The 23,683-nt window shown below is 28.5% G+C and overlaps 3 protein-coding genes and 2 long non-coding RNA genes across 7 annotated transcripts; 1 reads left to right on the top strand and 4 right to left on the bottom strand.

Annotated features, from left to right (window-relative positions):
• Positions 1-65: 65 nt before the first annotated feature.
• Positions 66-3,131, bottom strand: LOC126677376 (uncharacterized). Of its 2 annotated transcripts, none has more exons than XM_050371952.2 (9): positions 3,034-3,131; positions 2,890-2,935; positions 2,644-2,809; positions 2,415-2,505; positions 2,216-2,274; positions 1,682-1,742; positions 1,309-1,399; positions 1,133-1,209; positions 66-509 (listed from the first exon to the last, which is right to left on the bottom strand). In XM_050371952.2, the coding sequence occupies exons 2-9, from the start codon at positions 2,915-2,917 to the stop codon at positions 393-395; spliced, it is 690 nt and encodes a 229-aa protein (XP_050227909.1). In that variant the 5' UTR covers positions 2,918-2,935; positions 3,034-3,131; the 3' UTR covers positions 66-392. The 2 variants fall into 2 exon arrangements, with proteins under 2 accessions (XP_050227909.1, XP_050227910.1); XM_050371953.2 differs by having other exon boundaries at positions 2,890-2,947; positions 3,034-3,070.
• Positions 3,132-13,356: 10,225 nt separating this feature from the next.
• On the bottom strand, positions 13,357-15,171 carry LOC126677377 (tetraspanin-8-like). Its single transcript, XM_050371954.2, has 2 exons — positions 13,953-15,171; positions 13,357-13,810 (listed from the first exon to the last, which is right to left on the bottom strand). The coding sequence occupies exons 1-2, from the start codon at positions 14,478-14,480 to the stop codon at positions 13,700-13,702; spliced, it is 639 nt and encodes a 212-aa protein (XP_050227911.1). The 5' UTR covers positions 14,481-15,171; the 3' UTR covers positions 13,357-13,699.
• Positions 15,172-15,416: 245 nt separating this feature from the next.
• Positions 15,417-16,619, bottom strand: LOC126678569 (aspartic proteinase nepenthesin-1-like). Its single transcript, XM_050373463.1, has one exon. It carries the CDS (start codon positions 16,617-16,619, stop codon positions 15,417-15,419), a length of 1,203 nt encoding a protein of 400 aa, XP_050229420.1.
• Positions 16,620-18,779: 2,160 nt separating this feature from the next.
• LOC126677380 (uncharacterized) lies at positions 18,780-19,697 on the top strand. Its single transcript, XR_008790552.1, has 3 exons — positions 18,780-18,866; positions 19,134-19,360; positions 19,589-19,697. It is a non-coding gene; the product is annotated as an uncharacterized LOC126677380 (long non-coding RNA).
• A 1,194-nt stretch (positions 19,698-20,891) lies between these two features.
• LOC126677379 (uncharacterized) lies at positions 20,892-23,054 on the bottom strand. Of its 2 annotated transcripts, none has more exons than XR_008790650.1 (4): positions 22,815-23,054; positions 21,653-21,786; positions 21,163-21,232; positions 20,892-21,083 (listed from the first exon to the last, which is right to left on the bottom strand). It is a non-coding gene; the product is annotated as an uncharacterized LOC126677379 (long non-coding RNA). The 2 variants fall into 2 exon arrangements; XR_007640505.1 differs by lacking the exon at positions 22,815-23,054 and adding an exon at positions 22,639-22,797.
• Between the last annotated feature and the right edge of the window lie 629 nt (positions 23,055-23,683).

The raw sequence follows: 23,683 nt of genomic DNA, 5'->3' as shown, positions 1-23,683 counted from the left end.
ATTTAAGTCGAATTATAAAAACTACAAAGATGTGACTTCTAAAATCATCAAACCGCCAACAATCATCACATAATTTTTCTTTAAGAAATATAATTGAAACAGATGACAGACAAAATTGAATGCAGCAATTTCCAAACTAAACTGAATAATAAAATATGCTGCTGTTTGATAACTCAAAACTCCTACTCTCGCATTACTTTGCACTACAAGCACACTGCCACTGCCACTGCCAGCAACAAACTAGAGCTGAACGATTTTGATGCATCTCATAACTAGTATATATTACAGTCAAAAAGTACATAAGCCATGTGAACTGCGACTTTCATGCAGAATCAAGAATCTTCAGGACTCCGTCTGCATATAAAAGAAGTCGGAACCTCGCCATCTTGATTTCATTCAGAATCAATATCCGACTCACCCTGTCCTTCTCTATATAGCTCGAAGTCTTCAGGACTCCATCTGCATATTAAGTGAAGTTTGAATGTAGCCATCTTGATACCCATGGATCTCTGCACTTGAAGTAACAAAAACGAGTAAAGAACAGACAAATAAAAGAAAGAAGATTTGCAGCAAACAAAATTTCAACTATATTGCAGCTTATATAGCAAATCAATAGAACTTGTTGGCAAGTATACAAAGTACAAACCCAAAAGAACATGAGAGCTCAAAGAATATAATTGTAACTCTCATACACATGTAAAAAACTCAGTAACAGATGGGAAATGCACGTTGGAACATAAAGGTAATGAATAAAATGACAATCGGGATCAAAAATGTATTACAGAGCAGTACAGTAATACAGAACTGCCAAGACATGCATGAACAATCATAATCAATCATAACCTATCACCTATAATGTGAATCGCAGCACACCAACCATGCTACTTTAGTGGTCATGTTAAAAGACAAGATTCAACTACAAGGGAGGAAATGGTTGAATAGAAAAACTGAACTTCAAAAGCAAGAAACTCAAAATTTCATTTAAATGAAGGTTGAAGGAGAACTTAGCAGACAATAAATCACTTAAGAGAACAATAAGTTTCAGTTCAAGTTTTAATAACTTCTTGATAAATAAAATCATAAGAATTGAAGGTGGGAGAGTTGGAAAGATGAGTTAAAAAATATATCTAACCAGTATGCGAGCAGACTCGGGGGACAAATGCTTTCCCTCTTCACAGACAACAAAATCTGAAACAAGCTCCACAACACCTGCACATTTTCCATTTGAATTAACAAATTTCACGTCATACATATGCATTTATATGCATCGCTATCCAAGACATCAAATAGCACAAAGCAAATATGTACCCTTGTTCAACCGAACAGGCATCTCTTGCTTGCGCAAAAATGGCTCCATTTCATGAGTGAACTGCTCCAAAGGACCCTCCTTTAGTTCTACCTTTTACATTCAAAAACACAGAGCATCAGGATAATCACCTTCCCAGAAAACAATAATGTATTTCTTAATTATATAATGCAATTTGAACTTGAATGGTCAGACAAAATTTAGCATGCTTAGTGCATACATAAGAAAATCACAATGGACAGTTCAAAATCCAGGAATCGGTATTCTTTGACAGACGTTACCTCCATGAACGAAAATGAGAACATACACAAGCACATTGAACTTTGTTGACTTAAATATCTGGCATGTAAATCAACAACAAAACATGTTCCTTACCCTTTCTGTTGCAATGCTTCCTGTCTTGGCAAAGTCATAATCTTCATATTCATTAATTATCCTGCAAATTGTCAGCTATAAATTAAACAAAGTTTGAATTTTTCTTTATTATACTAGAGCATGGCTAATGCAAAATATGTTTTTATTGTTGCAAGAAACTGCTAAATCACATAGCAAAATTTATGTGAGGGAAGATGAAGGAACCTGTAAATACTCGTATAAAAGTTCAAACTTTTTTGTAAGAAAATTTATAATAGCACATGCCCACTTCTTTTTAACTTCAATATGTATGTTAACTTATCATAATAATAATCGATAGCTTAGAAAGCATAATAAACAATCTGATATTTTCCATGATTTGTTATGCCAGCCAAGTTGTTTCTGTAATCTTGACTACACTGTCAAGTAACAAGCTCAATATCCTATTTCGCATTTTCTTATCTCATAGAATACCAAGTAATAATCCACAATCTACTAATGTACTTGACAGCAAATTATAACCAAATCCACATATTCAATAGCAAAAAAGGCCACCTTTCAACTTCTTCTTTTGATAAGTTGGTAAGGAAAAGTCCAGCATCTCCGTGCAAGAGCTGAAAGAAATGTCGAGCAAACACAAGGTTAAGAAGAATACTTTCTAAAACCCACCACGCCCAGTCCCCTAAACCAACACCCAAGAAAAAGAAAACGATAACCAATAAAAATATTCAGCAGAGTAAAACAACTAGCCTACCTTGGAAACTTTGTGAAGGCCAGGCCTAATTTCATCAGAAGCAGATCGGCCTAAAGCTATTTGCATTACTTTATTTGATCCAAGAAAAAATCTGAAACCCAATATTAACAAACCAATTAAGAATCATTTTCAGCTTCCCTTACACATAAATTTTGGAGATTAAGTGGAAAACGTGCATCAACATGATGCGAATAGCGAATAATAAAAACAGTTGATCGAAATGACGGACCTGCTGGTAGTTTTGAGTTGCTCTCTGAACTCTTTGAACTTGAGATTTCTCATGTTCTCAAAAGAAAACACATAAACAGAACTGTATGTTTCGACAGCGTCTCTAATAGAAGTCACTATCAATTCCTTATGTTCTCTTCCTTTCTTCTTTGTTTTTGTTAGTGTAACTACAGAAAATAAAAAAAAATCAAAATAAATTACAGCAAACCCTAATAAAAGCTTATGAATGAGTAAGACAAAGGTATACCTGCTTTATTACGCTTGGACTTCGGCATGATTCGTAATCAAATGAACTGCATAAACACCTAATTTTAGTTTACGAGAAAATGAAATCAAACAATAAGTTGAACAATGGAAATTACAGAAGGTGAGAAATGTAGAGAGAAAGTACCAGTGTGTGCGGCTACTCAAGTCTTCAGCTCCAGATAATAAGCCCTCTATAAACCCTAACGACCCTAACCGCTCCTTTATACTTCACTTTTGTTATTTGTAAAAATTGGCTTCGACTTTCTTAAAATTACATAAATATGCACTACTCTCTGTAAATATAGCATAACAAGCCCAACTTTGAAATTTTTATTCTAATTTCCTTCTACACACATACATTTTTATTCTAATTTCTGCAAGACAATATTCATAAGATATGATTTGTTTTTTTCTTCAATACTCCTACTTATTTTTATTCTAAATTGTATTTATAAAAAGTATTTTTAGCATATGTAGAATTTATTTTTTATATGTAAATTACCTTATGTGATAACCAATATATTGTCTTATTTTTATATATATAATTATTATCTTTTCTATTTTTCTTAAAATTAAAATTTAATTAATTATAAAAAATTAGAATTTTAGTTTTTCATACAAATTACATTTATAGATGATTAATTTATATATAGACATTATAACCTATAGTTTATTATATTTTAATACTTTGGTGTGCGTAAAAGAATATATGTCGTTCTATCTATCATAAGCTCTAACGTATACTCTTATTTTATTTATCTGACTCAAGTATATTTAAAGTAAATTTAAATATTTTTTTTATTATGATTTATATAATATTTATAATTAGTTATACTATTTATTTTCTTATTATGTTTTTCATAATACTTATCTTTACTTGATTTATAAAAAAATAATTTTTATTGTATATAAAGTTTATTTTATTAAAATAACTCTAATAATAACTATTATTCTCTTAAATAAATATAAAGTAAATGTTAAAAATACAGTTATATTAAATAGATTTTTATCAATTAAAGAAAAAAGGAATAAAATAATAGTTTTACACTATCTTAAATAAAGAAACATTAAAATGATCTTTTTATAGCTAAAATGTAAAATTGATAAAAAAACATTTGTTCATTTTATTAAGTAATTAATTTGTGATGGATACCGAATCCTATTTAATATAACTGTATCAGAATCGGTTAGCTTCTACCCTGTTTTGCAGGTTTACATTAAGTTTTACTATCGCTAAAATGTAACATTGATAAAAAAACATTTGTTCATTTGTTCATTTTTTCTACATTTTCTTATTTTATTTGGCTATCACATAAGGTTAGTCTATTTTATTTTTTCAAGTGTTTGATTATTGAATTGTACACTACTTTTGTAAGTTATTCAATCCTGTAATTTTGAATAATATTAATTGGTGTCAAAATTGTTATGAATTTTAGGCACTACAAAAAAACAGGCGATTTTGTGACGGATGTGACAGAGAGTCAAAAATTGAGGTTTTGTGACGCCAAAGTCCATCACAAACAATTGTGACTCACATTGTTGTCTCTAATCGGTAACAAAAATTAGAATTTGTGATGGATTAAAATCTGTCACAAATCCGTTACAAATCTGTCACAAATATCAATCGAGAAAAATTCACGACCAACAGTTTTTTCTGTCACTAATTCCGTCACAAAAATAAAAATCCTTCACTACTCCGTCTCAAATTAGTGACGTATTTTTCCGTCACAAATTTCCATCACAAACTCACCGTTTTTTAGTAGTGAGAATTTTAATTAGTAAAAAATATAATCAAATATAATTAAAAAAATTTGATTCAGCCATTAATTAGTAAAAAATATAATCAAATATAATTAAAAAAATTATTATATTTAATAATTATTATATATAACGGGTCACGTGAATACCGCTCACGTGCGTAGCATGTGGCGAAAAACTAGTACTATCTATAAAAGCACGGATGGGGGGGACAGACAAATTTACTAAATAATCCTTTTAAATTTATTGTTAAATAAAGATTTTATAGTCATTAACTAATTAGTAATATAATTAATCAGTAAAAACAATATTACAATTAGAATTTTAATTAGAATAGAATTGTTTAAAATAGAATTCTAATTACAATGAAAAAAATAGCTAAAACGTCTCCAAGTTAATAGGTAAGAAGATGAAGTGTTGTCGGAGCTTGAGAAATTCAAGTCTCATGTCATTGCATGTACTTTAAAAACTTGAGAAGAGACGCAAAATCAATTTACTATGTCTGCTGCACTGGATTCATTTATTTTGTGCTTTGTTGGTCTTGAGGTTGATACAAATTGGTGGGGGGATTGTCAATTATACGTAACTATTTACAACACCTTAATTAAGTAACCATCAGTGAGTTTGTTATATTTATCTGTTTCCATTAATTAATAGTGTCGAAAAAAAAAAAGTAACGCAAGGCAAGGCAATGAACAATATCAAACTGGCTGAGGTGCAACAATCTCAAGCAAATTTATTGATTATAAATTAAAAAGATTATAGTGTTTGTTATGCCCCTACAAAACGACGACACTCTTTCACAGCATCCATTTGTTCCCCTAGGCAAAAACTGCTCTACAAAATTTATTGATGTAATTAATTTTAAGATTTAATAATAAATTGATATGTTAGATTTATTTTAAGTAAAAATTCTAATTAATTTAATCTTAATTATAAAAAAATTGATGTAATTGTAATGAGAATAATTAGTATATACATTGAAAAGTCACGTTACGAGCCACGTGCGTAGCACGTAATGCGAAACTAGTTACATAAAAACCACCCACCTTATAATTTTTTTTTTATTTATACCATGACCTAAGAAAATTTTCAATTGTACCCTATTTTTGATTTTTATGTTTTATCTCTACCTAATGAGTTGAATTGACCTATTTTCTTTTAAAAAAAGAGTTTAAATTAATCTTTTATTTTTAACCTATATTCTAATTAAACGTTAATTTTAATCATTTATGTATCTTGTTTTTAATATTTTCATCTTTAAATTAATTAAATTATCAAAAAAATTATTTTGGGGTACAAACGAAACATAAAAATCGAAAATAGGGTACAATTTAAAATTTTCCTTGGTCATGGTATAAATAGAAAAAAATTACAAAATGAGTGGTTTTTAAGTAATTAAGTCTTTGTTTTTCTGTGTCATACTATATTTTCACTCTGACCAGTTTTGAGCTTAGAATTTGCCAATTCTCCTATGCATTATTATAGTCGGGGAAGAAATTTGCGATTTCGTATAATAAGTAGTTTAAATAGATTATACCTCTTTTAATTGAATAGATTATATAAATTAGTATAACTTTCTTTTTATTGTAGAATTCATAGAAACTTACATATAACTTAAATTAACATTCTACCGGAGAGATGGACATGGTTGATTTATTTATTTTTATACGAAAGTGCATGTGTTTTAATTTAAAATTTAATGCAAATATTAAAAAACATCTATAGTTCTAGTTAAACTGAAACTTAATAAAATAAAATAAAATTATGTATAATCATACTACATAAGGGCAATACCCAATGGATTTTTTAAAATTGTCAAACTCTTTAAATTAAAAAGTTTGACAATAAATTAGGAGTCCAATGGACTTTCTATTCTTTATATTTAGGAGGAAATTACACTCTCTACATAGTTTTTCAAATTATTTGCAAACCCACTCTCTTAACTTTTTCAATTACAAGCGTGCGCGTTTCTAAAATTAAATTTGCATGAATACGCCTTTTTCTTTCTTCTTGCATTGTAACCAGCCACCTTTACCTTATGCAGTGGGACCATACCATGTGTCTTCCCTGATTGTTGTTGTGAAATTTTTTCTACTTACTTAAAATTCTAAATATAACTTTTTATACTTATTTGTTAACATAATTTTCTTTCTTTTAAAATAATCATCCTTGTTCTCTCCATTAATTATTCTTTTTATATTAAAAATCAAATTATTATTAAAAATACTATTTTTTTTATAAAAATAAATTTTAATTTAATTTCTACATAAATCAATTGAAATCAATATTTCTTCTTTTTCAAATTCTATCTCTTTAACTTAGAAAATGAAAGACGGCGAGGATGCCGACATCGGCGAAGATGATGATGATGAAAAAAACGATGGTACTTCTGGTGCAAATATAAGTTGAAAGCAGAGTAAAATCTTGAAATAGCAGATGAGATTGTAAAATTTTTAACTTTTTCAATACCTAGAAACATAGCATGATTGAATATATAGAGCTAAACAACTCTAAAATTATTATGATCAACTTTTTCTATTTTTCTATAATCTAAATAAAATAGATTTTATTTTAAAAAATAAAAAATATATATAAAATATATGTCTAAACTTATATGATAAATTTCTATATGTGAAGAACAAATAATGAGCAATCGATGATCAACCAATGAGCAACCAACGATCAACCAACGAACAATCAAAAAGCAATCAACGAGTAATAAACAAACAAGCAACCAACGAGTAATAAAAAATTAACCAACCAATATCTAAAAACAAAATCAGATTAAATTTAATATTCACATTTTTTTTTTAAATTACAACTTAAAAATTGTTGATTTTAAAATATTTTTATGAAAATAGATGATATTTAAACATAATAAAATATAAAAGAGTGTACTATCAAAAAATGTAAAACTTAAATAAAAAGTGTTAATATACATAGTGATTTGATAAGATAATATTAAATAAAAAAAATTAAAATGACAATTTTTTTTAATATATAGGATATGTATTTATATTTTTAAAAATAAATTTTTAAAAATAAATAAATGTTTTGATGATAAAAATAAATTTATTAAATTTTTATTTTTATTTTAAAATTAAAATTAAATATTTTAATTATAAACATAAAAATATATATAAAAAATATACAGTATCTGGAGTTAAAATTCTAAAAGTGTTCAAGTAACATAAATGAAATAAAAATATATCAAATATTAAATTATAATATATAAAAGGTATTTAAGGTATAATAATTAATATAGTGGAAAAAAAACAAAAACAAAATGTGATGGGGCATATATAAATTAGTTTGACTCTAGGATTAGAAAAAACAGCGTATAAATGCATATGTTTTTACTCAAAAGGAGTACGATTGTCAAAAAATTAAACCCAGCGTATATATACAAATGAATTGAGTAAAAGAGGTGATTATGTATAAAGCCCTATATTTAGAGTATAGAGTGAAAATGGCTCTCCACATGTAGAGAGCCATTTTCACTCTCTACTTCATTTTTCAAATAGTAAAATTTTAAATTTTAAAAAATAAGGTGGTTATTTTTACTTTTAGTCAAAAAACTGAATAAATAAATGAATAAAAAATTAAATAAATAAAAATTATTTTATTAATATTTAATATTTTATTAATATTTTATATGAAAACAAAATAAAATAAACTTTAATATTAGAGATATAATTAATTTAATATTATTATTATTTAATACTTTTATTTTATTATTAATTATTAAAATTATATACAATAAAAAATTAATATTAAAGAGTTCATTGGAGTAAAATTTTAAATATTACTCTTTATTTTTAAGATGCTCTTTATTTTACAAAAGATGCTCTTTATTTTAAAGAATACCATTGGGGATGCTCTAAGGGTGTGTTTTTATTAATAGATTTTGATTGCATTTGAACTCTAGTGATAAGCAAACGTGGAAAGCTATAAGAATTTAAATTTATTAGTTTTGAACTATTCATATTTTCATACATATACTTTTTAATATTGATATAAATTCTTAACACTCCAAAAATTTACTAAATTTATAAAGATTAAACATTTGTAATAAAAAAAGTTTAAAAATAAAATAAAATAATACCAATAAAGATATTAAGCAAGAGATTATCATAGATGGATATAAAATTAATATTAAAATCAATATCATTACTTTTTTTTTATTTTCAATTGCGTACTCCACATTCCGCATTGCTTTATGTTTTAAACAATCTTTAAAACATAAATCAAATTTATAAAAAACACATAAAAAATATCTATTCAATTGATACTACAAAGAAATAAGCAGTAATAAAGAATTAACCAATATAAACAGTCTGCGAAACCATAAATCCCTTATATATTAAGTATATGAATAATATGGATATACAAACTGCTCTAAACTACTTGATTAATACTGCAATTTGTTTGTCATTTATACTTTTGGTAACTTTTTCAATTGGCAAAGTAAATCATCGATCTATTTGCATAACTATCAAACATAAATCAGTACAACACACAAACAATTGAGATAATAAAACAGTCATACAATAAATATGAAACATTTATGCATGTAACTGCTAAATCTAAACAAAGGCAGATCAAAGAAATAAATATAAAAAACATGTCCTTGCTGACACATATATACAAAAATTAATCACAAATGCATATTAGAGCATCAATAAATTGGAAGAAAAATTGAGCTTACCTCTCATTTGCTTCCTCTGGACAATTTCCTTAAAAAAAACAAATTGGAATTGGTTTTGAAAGAGTGAAGTGAGTGCAAATAAGAAAAAAACTAATTTAATTTCAAAGAATGAATATTATGCTAATATCCCTATACAAGTGAAATCTGAAGAAAAAAAAGAGATTGGTATTGATAGAAAAAGTGAGAACTTATAGTAGTCTAAACCAATTACAATTCTTTTAGTTAAAATAAGAAGTCTAAATAGATTAAAATTCTTTTAATTAAATTGTATAAAAAAGTATAATTAACATAAGTGTTTTTAAAAAGGTGGGAACTCATAAAAATTCTCTATTTGGTGAAAATCAATAAGAAACCTCCGTTGGTCCTCTCAACTATATAATATTGAGAACTTATACTACATAATTATATAGGGTAATTTACAAAAATCCCCCAAAAATGATCCATTCTTATGTTTTTGTCTCAGCTTTTTATTTTTTGCAGAAATCACTCAAAAAAATAAAAAAGTTTCTATAAATCCCCTATAACCCAAAATAAGTTGGATTTACCATAAAATAGGACAAGATTACCCTTATATACTAAACACGTTAACTGAATGCATGGATGCAACTTGTTTGTTAGCATAAGTGAATACATGCATGCAACATGCTTGTTAGTATAAGTGAATGCATGTGCGACATGCTTATTAGTTTAACAAACTTAGTTAACAGTTGTCTTTCTAGTTGTATTAAATAGATAGAAATAATTGAACAAATTTAAAAAAAATCATAAGTACACATTCAGTTATTTATCAAGACAAAAAGTATATTAAACGTGATAAATAAATGCATGCTTGTTAAATATTTCAATTTATTTTTTATAGAGTAAATTTTCAAATTTTAATTTAAATTAATTAATTTAAAAATTATAATTAATTTATTAAAATATTATTTTATATTAATTTACTTTGAATTTATATTGAATTAATATTAAATTTACATTGTAGTTAGTTTTACATTTATTTTATTTTAAATTTATATTTTCTTTAAACTCAACATAAATTCAATGTCAACTTAATATAAATTTTTTGTGAATTATTAAAAATTAAAATTTAGCTTGGTGTAATCAAATTAATTTATTAATATTTAAAAAAATTATAAAGCAACAAATAAACTAATAGTAAATTGAAATTAAACTATTTATTTTTTCCGCGATGGTTAGTGTATAACTTAATGTGAATTCAATGCCAACTTAATGTGAATTCAATATGAACTTAATGTCAATTTAATATAAATTTATTTCTGAATATTATAAATTAAAAACTAACTTGGTGTAATCAAATTAATTTATTAATTATTTAAATATAAATAAACTAATAATAAATTGAAAGTAAACAATCTAATTTAAGAAATTAAAGTTAGTGGATTCATATATTAGTTTATTTTAAGTTTATATTGAATTTACATTACGTTCATATCAAGTATCGTATTATTTTTTGTTAATTTTGACTTTCAACTTACTATTAGTTTATTTATAACTTTATAAATTTATTTTTAATAGTGTAAATTTTTAATAAATTAGAGTAAGTTAATTTTAGATTTATAACCAGTTTACTAAGAATTAATTTTAGATTAGTTTATATTGAGTTGATATTAAGTTTACATTAAGTTAATATTGAGTTTATATTAGGTTCATATTGAGTTTACACAAACCACTGTAGAGAACTTTACAAAATTTTTGATTTACTATTAGCTTATTTGTCACTTTATAAATTTATTTTTAGTAGTGTAAATTTTTAATAAATTAGAGTAAGTTAATTTTAGATTTGTAATCTTTTTATTAAAAATTAATTTTAGATTAGTTTACATTGAGTTGATATTAAATTTACATTAAGTTGATATTGAGTTCATATTGAGTTTACATTAGGTTCATATTGAGTTTATATAAAGTTTACACCGACCATTACGAAAAAACTTTAAAAAATTTACTTTCAATTTAATATTAGCTTATTCGTCACTTTATAAATATATTTTTTATAATATAAATTTTTAATAAATTAATTTTATTAGAGTAAAGTATTTTTAGGTTTATGATCAATTTACTAAGAATTAATTTTAGATTAAGTTTAAATTGAGTTTATATTAGGTTCATATTGAGTTTATATTCAGTTTATACCGACCATTGCAGAAATTTTTTAAAAATTTTATTTCAATTTACTATTAGTTTATTTGTCATTTTAGAAATTTATTTTTGAAAAGTTAATTTGATTATACCGAATTAGTTTTAAATTTATAGCAATTTATAAAAAAATATATTAAGTTGACATTAAATTTAATTACACCGACCACCAAAAAAAATAGATAGTTTAAATTTAATTTATTATTAGTTTATAAGTAACTTTTAGATTTTTTTAAACTATTGAAAAATTTCAAAACTAAAATAAGCTTATTAAAAATTTATTTTATACAGCTTACTTTGAATTTATATTGAGCTGACATTGAGTTGATGTTGATCAGTTTTCACTGAAATACATTGAATTTATATTAAGTTCACATTAAAAGTTCATATTAAGTTTATATAGACCGACGTAAAAAATTTAGATTTCAAAATAGTTCATTTATCATTTTGTATACTAATTCGCAATAGTATAAATTCTATTAAATACTAAATTAATATTAAAATTATAATAAGTTTAATAAAAAATTATTTTAATTTGATGTTAAGTTTGTATTATATTTTTATTTAATTTAGATTAATATTAATTAATTTAAATAGACTAAGTCAAATTTAAATTTACAATCAGTTTAATAAAAAAAGTTAATTTAAATTATTCACTTTAAATTGTTATCAAGTTTATACTGTATTTACACTTACCATAACGGGTCATCACCACCATACATCAGACTATAAATAATTTTAATTTAAATTATATATAAATTTCTTTAATATAAAATTTATAATTTTTTATTAAATATTAAATTAAATAAAAAATAACAAACATGTGATTTTTAATTATAATTTATACACTTTAGAAAATAAGAACAATATAATAAAGGGTTAAGGAAAATTGAATTAAAATTAGTCAACGTGATAATGCATGTTGTTAAAAGGAAGTAACAGTGCATACTATTAATAAACATGTAATAACGCATTCTATTATATGAGCAGGTAAACATTAGCAAATAGAGGTAAATTATAGTGTATAATAGAAACACGGTAGAAACAAATACTTTAGGGATATAATAGGAATGATAAAGATTAAAAGGTAGACATGAAAAGATTTTTTGAAAATTGAGAGATTTTTGCAAAAAATAAAAACATGAGTCATTAATATAAAGATTTGAGATTTTGGGTGATTTTGTGTAATTTTCTCAATTATATACAGATTTCCACTCATCTGTATATAATTATGTAGTATAATTATGTAGTATAATTACGGAGACTTCTTATTTTAACTAAAAGAATTGTAATTGGTTTAGACTACTATAAATTCTTACTTTTTCAATCAATATCAATCTCTCTTTTTTTTAGATTTCAATTTGTATAGCCGATATTAGCATAATCTTCCTAATTTAGAGTCCAGGCTTCATCAACGTGTTGGGCGAAAAAGATTAAAATTCGACTTACAACGAGTAAAAGAAATTCCTTTGCGCCGCCGAACTAATATACGGTCCCTTTCAGAAGCACTGAAGCTACCGAAATCAACTCTTCATAGAAGAATCAAAGGAGATATCAGACCCCATTCAAATGCAATGAAGCCATACTTGTCCGATACAAATAAAAAGACGAGATTAGAATTTTGTTTGTCAATGGTGAAAGAAGGTACACAAAATTGTTCTAATTTCTTTTTTGACATGAACGGTCGAATACATATCGATGAGAAATGGTTTTATATATCTAAAACATCACAAAAGTATTATCTTCTCCCGGATGAAACAGAACCTTACCGTACTTGCAAAAGCAAGAGTTTTATCACAAAAATAATGTTTTTAGCTGCAGTTGCTCGCCCTCGTATTGATACAAATTCTGGTCAGTCAATTGATGGTAAAATTGGCATTTGGCCATTTGTGTTTAAAGAACCAGTCAAACGTACAAGTAAAAATCGTGTTGCAGGAACAATGGGAACGAAACCAATTTTGTCGGTGACAAAAGATGTGATTCGTTCTTGTATAATCGAAAAATTATTTAATGGAAAATAGGAAAAAAAAACGACAGCGTAATGAGTAAAAAAGGAGCAATGATATAAAGACAAGTGTATCGGTAAGGACCATATGTCTCCATTCCGACTTGATGTTGAAAAGTATGGCCCCCATGCACGAATTGCAATAGAGTCAGTACCCATCCACTAGTTCGTTTGCACCTTCATTTATCCAATATATAAAGTCTTTTTTGAAAAAGTATCTTCTAAGGTATTTTTCTTTCCAAATTGTTGCATTCTTGAACTCATAAGGACAATAGCTGGGCGGTTTACAGCAACCTGATTGTAAAATGAAAAATACAAAATACCAGTAAATACGTAATTTCAACTTCAACTATGCATAATATATAATTCAGTGTTATGAATCTTAAATAATTGTATAACTATTAGTCCTACTAGAAGAAAATAAAATATTTGAAACCTGTAATGGAGTCAAATTGGTATTGTAGAACTCCAAATCATTAAGATGATTGAATTGCTCTCCAAATCTAGTGCAAACTCCGAAATCTGCTACCGCATCGTACATAAGACCCGTCTGTGATTCTCCTGATGAACATGCTCTGATAAACTCCTTGGAAAAGTCCCCACGATCATACTCTTTGTAGGCTCTTCCAGGAACTACCCATCCTTCTCCCTTATGGGTGACCACCATGGCATAACCCATGACCGGGATGATCATGATGAGGATTTGAAGCATGGCCAGAGAAATCAAATTGGTTATCTTTGTTTTGCGACTCGGATAAAACCAGCACGTCATCTTCTTAAAGAGCCATACGGCCAACGATAATAGCCCCAGGTCTACGAGGGGGTTCGGATGAAGAGCTCTTCTCCAAGAACTCACGCGCTGGCCAAAGTATAGCCATGAAAACGAAGCTGCTAATCCTAATAACAAACACGAGTGGTTGATGAAACTTATAGCCAACTTTCTGCTGATGATATTGCTTGACATTATGAACGAACGAACTTGGCTTGGTTTGGTTTGGTTTATCAAAAAACAAAATCAACTATGGCCCTTTTTATATATGCATTCATATCCTTTTCCTAAACCTTTTGGGAATGATTAAATCAACGAACCAATTAAATTACTGCTCCTTATTGGAAAGGAATTATTGTCATGTTCCATCTCCTACAACTGTGGATATTATTGGGTTAATTCTTAGAAATTCTTGGAATCAAGAATTATTAGAGTTTGTTAAGCTGTAAAACTCTCAAATTTTAATAGCAATAGTACGCGGATTGTTTGTTATTCATCATAAACCTAACCCTATCTATACCATACCTATAATCAATCCTCTTTATGTTATTTTGGTCCAATTCAGTTTGGTTTTCTCACCCTACTTGCGCCTAAAATAGATCAAATAAACATAACATTTTTTCGTCATAGTTTTTGTGTTTTGCTATAATCACTGGAAGTGAAGTCAGGTGTATGGTAATTTGTTAGTGTTAGTGATGATCAATATGCCTTTTCAAATGAAGATCCAGCCGATTGATTCAGTCACACCTACGGCAAGCGAGCAGTTTGAATTGACGGAGAAGTTTTGCTCTGCAGTGAAGCACATAATTAAGTTAGTCGACGAAAGAAATGAAGTTTCCTGGACAGCTTTAATTTCCGAGTCCATGAGATATGGATTTATTTTTGAAGCTATCTATTAAGCTGCTTTTTGTGATTCTTTTATCTTCAAAATGTGTTTGGTTCATTTGTGTCTGTCATGTGTGCTTAATACTGTAGTTGAGATTTGGGATAAATATAAAACTTTCATTTAATTTTTGTAGTCAAAGGTTACTTTTTGTTATAGTGTTGCATGATAATTATCTGCAAACTAGTTCAGTAAAAGCAAATCAGAAAAGAATAGATTTGAAGAGTTGTGTGAGATACAGATTTTTATTAACAGTCATCTGGAGTGAAACTGACTACGTCATCCCACATATTAAAAGATAATCTTGTGTGTTGTAACTGGTGATTCCCTAAAATAGTTAGTTCCGATTCCATTTCCAGAAAAGCAAAGCAATATGTATCTTTTATAAGTCCAATTGAAGTCATAATATGCTCTGGTGCAAGTTGAAGCTCTCTATCTTCGTCTGCAAAACATAGGGATACTTTTGGAATGTAGTCCCCAGGGGTGCTCCCGGGTGAATAAAAACAGGTGTCAAAGCTTTCTATTTTGAATGCTTTCATTTTACCCTTCACACCCTTTAAGAACGAATTGCGGACTTTATTGTACACCATCGGTGGAAATCTTGTTAACGTCGTACCACTATCCACCATTACACCATATTTACCTAGTTCATCTCTTTTCCAAAATGCAGCATCGATGGGGATCATTACATCATCAATTTTGATACCCATAAACTCTACATAGTGTTGACCTGAGTGCGTGAGTTCCACAATAAATGTTGTGTCCTCGTTAAGGTACGGGAAATCATAGAGATACAACGTGGAACTATCTGGCATCTTTTGAAATTTTCTATCAAATTTGGGCTGACTAGGCACGAAACAGAAAGAAAATTTGTCTGCTTGTATTTGGTTTGGAAAAGATAATGGATCATTCTGGAATCCCAAGATTCCAGCATAATACCCGTAAAAGGCACCTTTGTTTATTACCCCACATCCAAAGATGATCTGCTTTTCTAACATGCCTCTTACATCCGAAATTGTTTCATAGGCATAAACACCCTCAGAAGTAGATCCATCTCCATATTGTATCTTATAGTGACACATATGGTTTATGCATTGATTTCTAATCCCACGCCCGCTTTTCTCAATACAATTTATTGATGGACAGAAATGTTGGTCATAGTCTTCAGAAAGAGATTGATTGTAGACAGGATAGTTTATTTGTTTAAAGCAATCTTCGCAGGGTGCACACTGCCACCAAATAAGGGGTGATCCGGTGTCTAGCAATAGAGGTACAATTTGCGATCCAACTTTCATATCAACTATGTATTCGCCAGTGGGGTACACAGCGAGAGACATATTGACTTCAATAGGCTCTGGCATCCAAAAATTTTTGTATCTTTGTTTTGTTAGCCGAATTCTGGCTAACAATAAAGACTCCGAATCATTCATCAATTTCCCAATATGATACATGGGAAATTGAAGGATTTGTTTATTGGAACTGGAAGCAGATGAAATGGTTATGGAAAAAGAAAGAAACAAAAAAAGTGTTATGACAAAAAGAGAAGCAACAGCCATGGTTTGAAAAACAAGAGTGATAGCTTTTAGAATCAATTAGCTCTTAGAATTAGAATAAGAAAGGTGGTGTAGTTATGGGCACTAGAAGGAGGATTATATAGATAGTTTTTGGGTTTTGTTGGTTAAGTTTAGAGGTTGATTAGCTGAGTTAAAGTATATGTTTAGTATGTCTAAGTTGAACACTAATTGTATGTGCTATGTTGGTATTGTGTAGGTTGTGAGAAAATCTGATATTCAATTGATGATGCTGAAACAAATATTTTCTAGGTTTGATGCTGTTGAGACATGTTGAATGCTGGACATTTTTTTAATATTCTGTGTGTGTGTGTGTTTATCTGCAGTGCAGCAGACTCATATTCTGTTTAAATACTTTGTTTCTGTAGTGTGCTTTTGTTCCTATCTGAAGACTAAGGGATCCTGAAGGCAACAGATACTGACACTTTCTTTCAGCCTTCTTAATCAGGCAACTACGAGAATCACATATAAATTTTCAGGATAAACAAAATCAAATAAGAATCGTTCCTTGTAGATGAAGTAATCAGTTCTATATGACCCAAACGACTTCTGCTGGCTTGTTTTATTATTTCAACTTGTGCCATCTGTTCTCATCTTGTCCACTTCATTTATAAGTATTGCTCAAGCTCAAATAACCGACTTCTCAAATTTATTTAAACACTGTTTTTAAGTTGGATGTAGATTAATGGTTGATTTCAATGATGATTACATATATTTTCAAATGCAGAAACATAACTAATCCTACTGGCGTATCTAATTAACCATCTCTAAATTTTGGTGACAAAAAAAAGGGTTTGGTCTTATATTTTAGCAAAGCAAACTCGGAGATTGTTCCATTTGAGTTTTTGTTTTTGTTTTTGTTTTAAACTGTAGTGCTAATTGTTTGAACCATTCATTAGGTAACAGGGTGGTTGTGGGTTGCCATTGGACCATGGACCAACTGTTAGTGGAAGAGCATTTGATAGAGTGTATGCTGGAGAATAAACCTGAATGTTATTAGAGGAATGGAATTTGAATCAAAGGAGAACTTTTGGTCTATAAAGAGTATGCCAGACCTGGAAACCTCGATGTAGCACGTAAGTTGGTCGATGAAATGCTGCAGAGAAATAAAGTTTCTTAGGCAGTTTCAAGTTCCGAGTTCATGAAATTTGCTGAAACCGTCTCTAAAGCTACGACGGGCATTTCAAAGAAGTGATTTGTATTCTAATCGTATTAAAATCGCAACTTCATATCAATCAATAATCTTTCATCAATTCGAGGTAAAGTTCATTCAGATTTTATGTGAAATTCTTCTTTTTGTTTTAATTTTATTTTAGGTTTTGATCAGTTGAGTTTGATTTTGCAATCAATGCAGTATAGATTCGAATGGTTAACATAATGTGGTTGTGCTATAAGTTTTTCTCAACATTTTTTCTTTACGATTGGCTATTATGTTTACTGTTTATGTAGATTGAAAATCTTGATTAATACTGTTAATTAGTGTTCTAGTTTTTAGCTATTGTCTGGTTTCGTCTTTAACCTTTTCTTTTTATCTTTACTCACTTCAAGCCCCAAGTTTCATGATCTAAAAGAAATTAGAATACTCCCAGTCCAATGGAGACCTTGCTTGCCTATGGACAGGAACTAAGTTTCCATTGAATGGATTAATGAATAAAAAGATGCCAATTTTTTATGCTGATCTTACTGTTAAGGCTTTCCTTTTGAATTTCCAGCTCTATTCCTTTTAAATTCTACTGAGAACTTAGAAGACGTTTGTAAGTAGTAGTACAAAAGATGACAGCTGAGCTTGATTTCAGTTTAATTGATTTGTTATGATTTGAATTCAGGTTTCATTGTTTGTTTCTGATGTTGAACGACAGCTGAGCTTGATTTCTTCTTCTTTTTTGTAGTGGACATTGGCGAAGGCGAAGGCTTTGATATGATTTAATATCAGAAAATTTCGGGTGAAGTTAACAATCCTCACTCGTTTATGCTTTTTCACTTTCCTCTTATATATAAAACTGAATTTGGTTTCTTTATTCACCTTAATGCTTTTTTTTCATTTCAGTTACTTTCCATTGGAGCAATCACACGGTAGGAAAATCGATCCGAGTGTTTGCAAGAGAATTATAATCAATTTGAGATTAGGTGTGGAACCCTGTGATTTATCTTACTTTGGAAACAAAATGGATGATCATTCTGTTTGGATTAAATTCTTTGATAACATTAATTTCCATGTCATTTGTAAATGGCTTTGTGAATGCTTTTAATTCTCTTTAGATATAGTACTGCAATAGAAAATAAGAACTTAATATGATTTGACTGAATTCATAAATTTTACTAAGTTAGTTTATGGATGGATAATTAAAAAATCTTCCTTTTTCCTTTTGTTTCAACTCATTGTGAAAATTCTAGGAAAGAGATCTAAAAGATCTTCTTCACTCAACTCTTCTATTTTCCGATCCGAAGTTAAGAAGAAAGGAATGAAGAAAAAAATTGAAACAGCGGATTGGATATAGGTTCAGGTTTGTTTATTTAAACTGATGCTGTTTGTTTTTGCCTGGCTAATTTTTAATTTTAAGTTCACCTTGTTTTTGTTTTAGGAACTATTCAGAGCAGATATTGCAGTCTTCATTGCTCAAGTGAGTCATCAGTCTTTTGTCTTTCTTTAACATATTTAATGCAGTGCCATGATTCACCTAATATAACTGATTATTTGGGAAACCTATTGCATGAATGAAATTTATTGACATGTCTAGCGACTTCAAAGCTGCCCCTACTTACACTCCTTTTTAGTTTTGGATTTTATTCGTTTTAATTTTCTAATTAAACAACAATCAAAATTTCTTGAATTGTTTATCTTTTTACAGATAAGAACATATGTGGAAACACAAGGTGGTTTTATAAGATTCTTTTGGCATAGAAGTAGACGATGGTGCATTTACAGATGTTGAAGACGTTATACTGCGATGAGTTATCATATCTAGTAATTAAAAACATCTTCAATTTTCCTTACTACACTATTGATTTTTAATCAGCTATGTTGAATATGAATTAGTTAAATTTTAATTGGGTCAGGGTATACAGCCGAACGACCAGTTTTAACTTTTAACAGTTATGTCTTACTATATGATTCAGTCATCTGGTAAGATATGGAATGTCATCTGGTCTGCTAGCCCAGTATATTTCCAATCGAATGTTTCATAATTTCTTAGATCTCTTACATTCTTTTTGAATTACATATTTAGGAAAAGACTCTTTAAATTTTGTAGCTGTTGCAGAGATTATCATTAGTTAGTTTCACAAAAATTTGGCAAGAAATTACACTGAAATAATATGCTTGAATTATTGTATTAGACTATTATACTGTTGTTTGTGCTTATTATTCATGTTGCGACTTCTACTTTCTGTCTAGCAGATTTTGACATCTGTGTGTGAACCTGGCGGAGGGGCTATGCATGCTGATACTATCTCTTGAGAGCTCGTTGAATTTTGAGACGTAGAACTACTTGAAGTTTTGTGCTTCTATGTACGGAAAATGGGGTTAATCCCGTATTAGTGTCTATAATTTCTTCCATTAAATTTTGTTTTAAACAATTTCCGATTTTGTGTCTTTTTCTCTTGTGATTCGCAGAAGCGTTCTCCGAATTAAGGGTGGTTCGTAAAACACTTCTGCAAACCATGCCTTATTTAATCGCATGTCCTCCACCGTGTCTGCAGAATACATCTATGAATTGCTTTAGTTATTTTGGGAGGGAATCATCTGCCAAAACAATAGAGTGAAAATTATCGCAATCATTTAATGATTGGGAGAATCTTTTCCCTATTGATTTTTTTCAATTTTTAAAATTAAAAATTAATTTTAATAAAAAAACTCACTTTATTTTTTATTTTTTTATTAATTTTCATTTTATAAAATTCAACCCTTATAAAATATAGAATTATCTCCCTTAAATTTTTATATAACCCTAATTAGTAATTACTAATTTCCATTTAATTCAATTTCTAAATTAGTAACCCGCATTTTTTGTTAAAATTCGTAATTCCTAAATGTTAACCCTTAATTTTTAATCCTCACGTTATAACTCTTAAATCATGAACTCGTAAAATACATTATTACTATACTTGTTAATTAAAAAGTTAACAATTGATTAGAGAAATAGATGCATCGAATGATTAAAAAAAATCAACCACTGCTGAATAAAATTAATATATGTACCTATAAAAATAATATAATTAAAAAGGATTGATCTTATGCTGTCCTAATCCATGTTCTATTATCTGTGAGCTTCTTTCTAAGAATCTAATGCGAGTATCTTAAAAGCAGCAATAGGCTTCGAAAAGAGATATCACCTCACTAACCAACTGCATAGGGAAACAAAACTGTATTTAGGGCTAGTTACAATCTGAAGGATAGTGTACCCATAGATTTGTAGGAAGTTACCTGTTGCCTGAAGGAGGTACAGAATAGACAAGCACAGCTCCAGCAAGATCAGGGTACAGCCCTTTCAGTTCTAGAATTGAGTACAATGAATCATTATAACAATAATGTTAATGCAAATCGAAGTGATTACTTTACCAAGACACAAAACAATCAATCTCTGGCTTGACGAACGCTAAAAAATCATTCCATCACAAAATCAAGCTTTGAAACAGGGATCCAAAAAAGTGTTCTATACTTGCAATTAAAAAAAAAGGATTTGCATCTAATAATAGTCCTAGCCAACACCTTCAGGTTGGCTTTATCCAAAGAAAACAAAAGGAAATAAAGTTGACATTTTGTTGGTTCTGGGTCACAGAAAAAAATGAGAGTATTTTTCTTAAATTTGAGCAACAACTTTCCACCCTGTTGACATGCAGTAAATGTAGAGTGCATATCAACAAGGTATATGATGATGATTACCTAAAGATAGGAAGAACGAGATGAAAATTACCTGAATTTTTTTTCATTTCTTATATTTGCTATGTAGTTGCTGAATAATTAGGCCTCCAAATGAATGTCCAATAATGCTGGCGTCAAATTAAGTTATTCCTGGATGAAGTCAGCAATATCACCTGTATGCGTCTACTGCAGGATTTATAGATGAACAGAAAATAAGACTAATTTGAGAATTTTCTTTATCTAAACAAAAGGTCGAGAAACAGAGAATAGAAGAAGGTGGTTATATAATATGAGCTATGATGCGCAAAAACTTTTCGAGTCATGCATTTAGTTTTTGTTTTCGGAAACACTTATGGATAAACAAAACACTACATTTTTAACTTATTCTTGTAAAAGATAGTATTACTATTTTTGTTTAGGTATTTCCCATTTTAACAAATCTGTTTCTGTTCCTGCTTTTGTGCTACATACTTAAATAGGAGATTTTTCTTTTAACAAGAATTCATGCCAGATATTGAGATTTTGCTTTCTTTTAAAATTTTGTACAAAAGAGCACAAGATAATCGAAGTATGCTAAAATGAACTTAACAGAGTGAAGCAGGGAAATCCATAACACTTCCTTACTTTGGCTTTCATCCAAAAAAAAAATCTTCCGAACAATAGATGTCATTAGAAAAAAGAAAATGTTTGAAATCCGGAACAAATGAAATACTCAAATTGTTGTGGAATTCATTTGCATTTCCAATAGATTCCAGGAATTGAAATCAGGTACTGAACTTAGTTATAATCTGAGGATTTGCAATCCTATCAAAAAAAAAAAATGATTTTCAACTAATTAGGGGAAAAAACAAACGACTCTGTATCTACACCTCACAAAGTCGATGTATTGAAAGATTGAATTAAGGCCAACAAACATATTACTAACTAATACTAGTAACTTAAACAAGATAAAATAAATATATCTGATCAAAGTTAACATGTGTTAATCTAGCAATGTAATGTATTCAAATAGAGAGAGGTAAAAAAAAAAGAGCAGACCTGACCCAATAAGCTAAGAGATTAGCAATCCTAGCCAAAGCTTGAAAACAATGGCAACCAATGCTCAGCACATCACACAGTGGCGGAGCCTCTTGAGCAATAAGAGAGGGTAATTAACCCTCTTATTCAACAAATTTTAGTTTTACATGTTATATAAAATAAATGTTATATTTTACCTTGCTTACGCCACTGAGCACCAAGCCGCATGATAACTTTCACTGTTCCCCTTATCTGGGGTTTCTATACTTCTGTCCAATCACTTCCATGTTCAGTCCAGAAGGAAGCTTGTGAAAACGACGATTCATTTTGTTGGAATCGTTGAGGACAGCAAGGGGTTTAACTGTGACTTTTGGTTCTGTTGTGAGGTTTGGGTGGAAGAGTGTGAAAAGAGAACAAGTTGCCATTGTTGTCTAGTACCTAACCCAGTCTTTCACACGAATGATTTGCGTTTTTTTCAGCTATTTTACTTATTTTAGTAGCCCTCCTATATACGCGTAATCAAATAAATAGTACTTATTTAATAATAAATTTATATAAGAAAATATGAAGAAAAATTCATATGCAAACTAAAAAAATTATATTTTAATTTTATAATAATTTATTTATAATTATTGACTACTTTAATTACTAATATTTTTTTAATAATAATATTTATGTTGGATAAAAATTAAATAAATTATAATAATAAAATAATAAAAATTAAATAAAAAATATGTACTTGTCAAAATCTTAGGTTAATTTATTTTTAAAAAATTAATACTCAATAAAGTAAATAATTTATAGAGATTAAAAGTTTATATATATTAAAACAATATGAACAAATGAGCTGTAATTTAAATGGTATAAGCGCTGGACAGCAAACTGTCAAGGTCGTGGGTTCAATTCTTTCCACAAGCGCTCCCCCCCAATTATTAAAAAAAAAAACACTATGATGTATTGAAATTAGTAGTTAATATATAGTAGAATACTTATTAAAATAAGGTTTAACCCATTTAGAGGTCCCTGTACTTTATACTTTAGTGAAACACAATGACTACCTAAATTC

Source organism: Mercurialis annua, linkage group LG4, assembly GCF_937616625.2.
Source record: "Mercurialis annua linkage group LG4, ddMerAnnu1.2, whole genome shotgun sequence".
NCBI lineage: Eukaryota > Viridiplantae > Streptophyta > Magnoliopsida > Malpighiales > Euphorbiaceae > Mercurialis > Mercurialis annua.
Note: the sequence above shows the minus strand (reverse complement) of the source record. Positions and strands in the feature narration are given on the sequence as shown.

Excerpts from the sequence above, each read along its gene's own strand:
- LOC126678569 (XM_050373463.1), bottom strand. The coding sequence starts at position 16,619 with ATGTATCATATTGGGAAATTGATGAATGATTCGGAGTCTTTATTGTTA.
- LOC126677377 (XM_050371954.2), bottom strand. The coding sequence starts at position 14,480 with ATGTCAAGCAATATCATCAGCAGAAAGTTGGCTATAAGTTTCATCAAC. Across the intron at positions 13,811-13,952 it reads CCAATTTGACTCCATTACAG|GTTGCTGTAAACCGCCCAGC; the intron begins GTTTCAAATATT and ends TTTTACAATCAG.
- LOC126677376 (XM_050371952.2), bottom strand. The coding sequence starts at position 2,917 with ATGCCGAAGTCCAAGCGTAATAAAGCAG. Across the intron at positions 2,506-2,643 it reads CAACTCAAAACTACCAGCAG|ATTTTTTCTTGGATCAAATA; the intron begins GTCCGTCATTTC and ends ATTGGGTTTCAG. Across the intron at positions 2,275-2,414 it reads GCCTTCACAAAGTTTCCAAG|CTCTTGCACGGAGATGCTGG; the intron begins GTAGGCTAGTTG and ends CATTTCTTTCAG.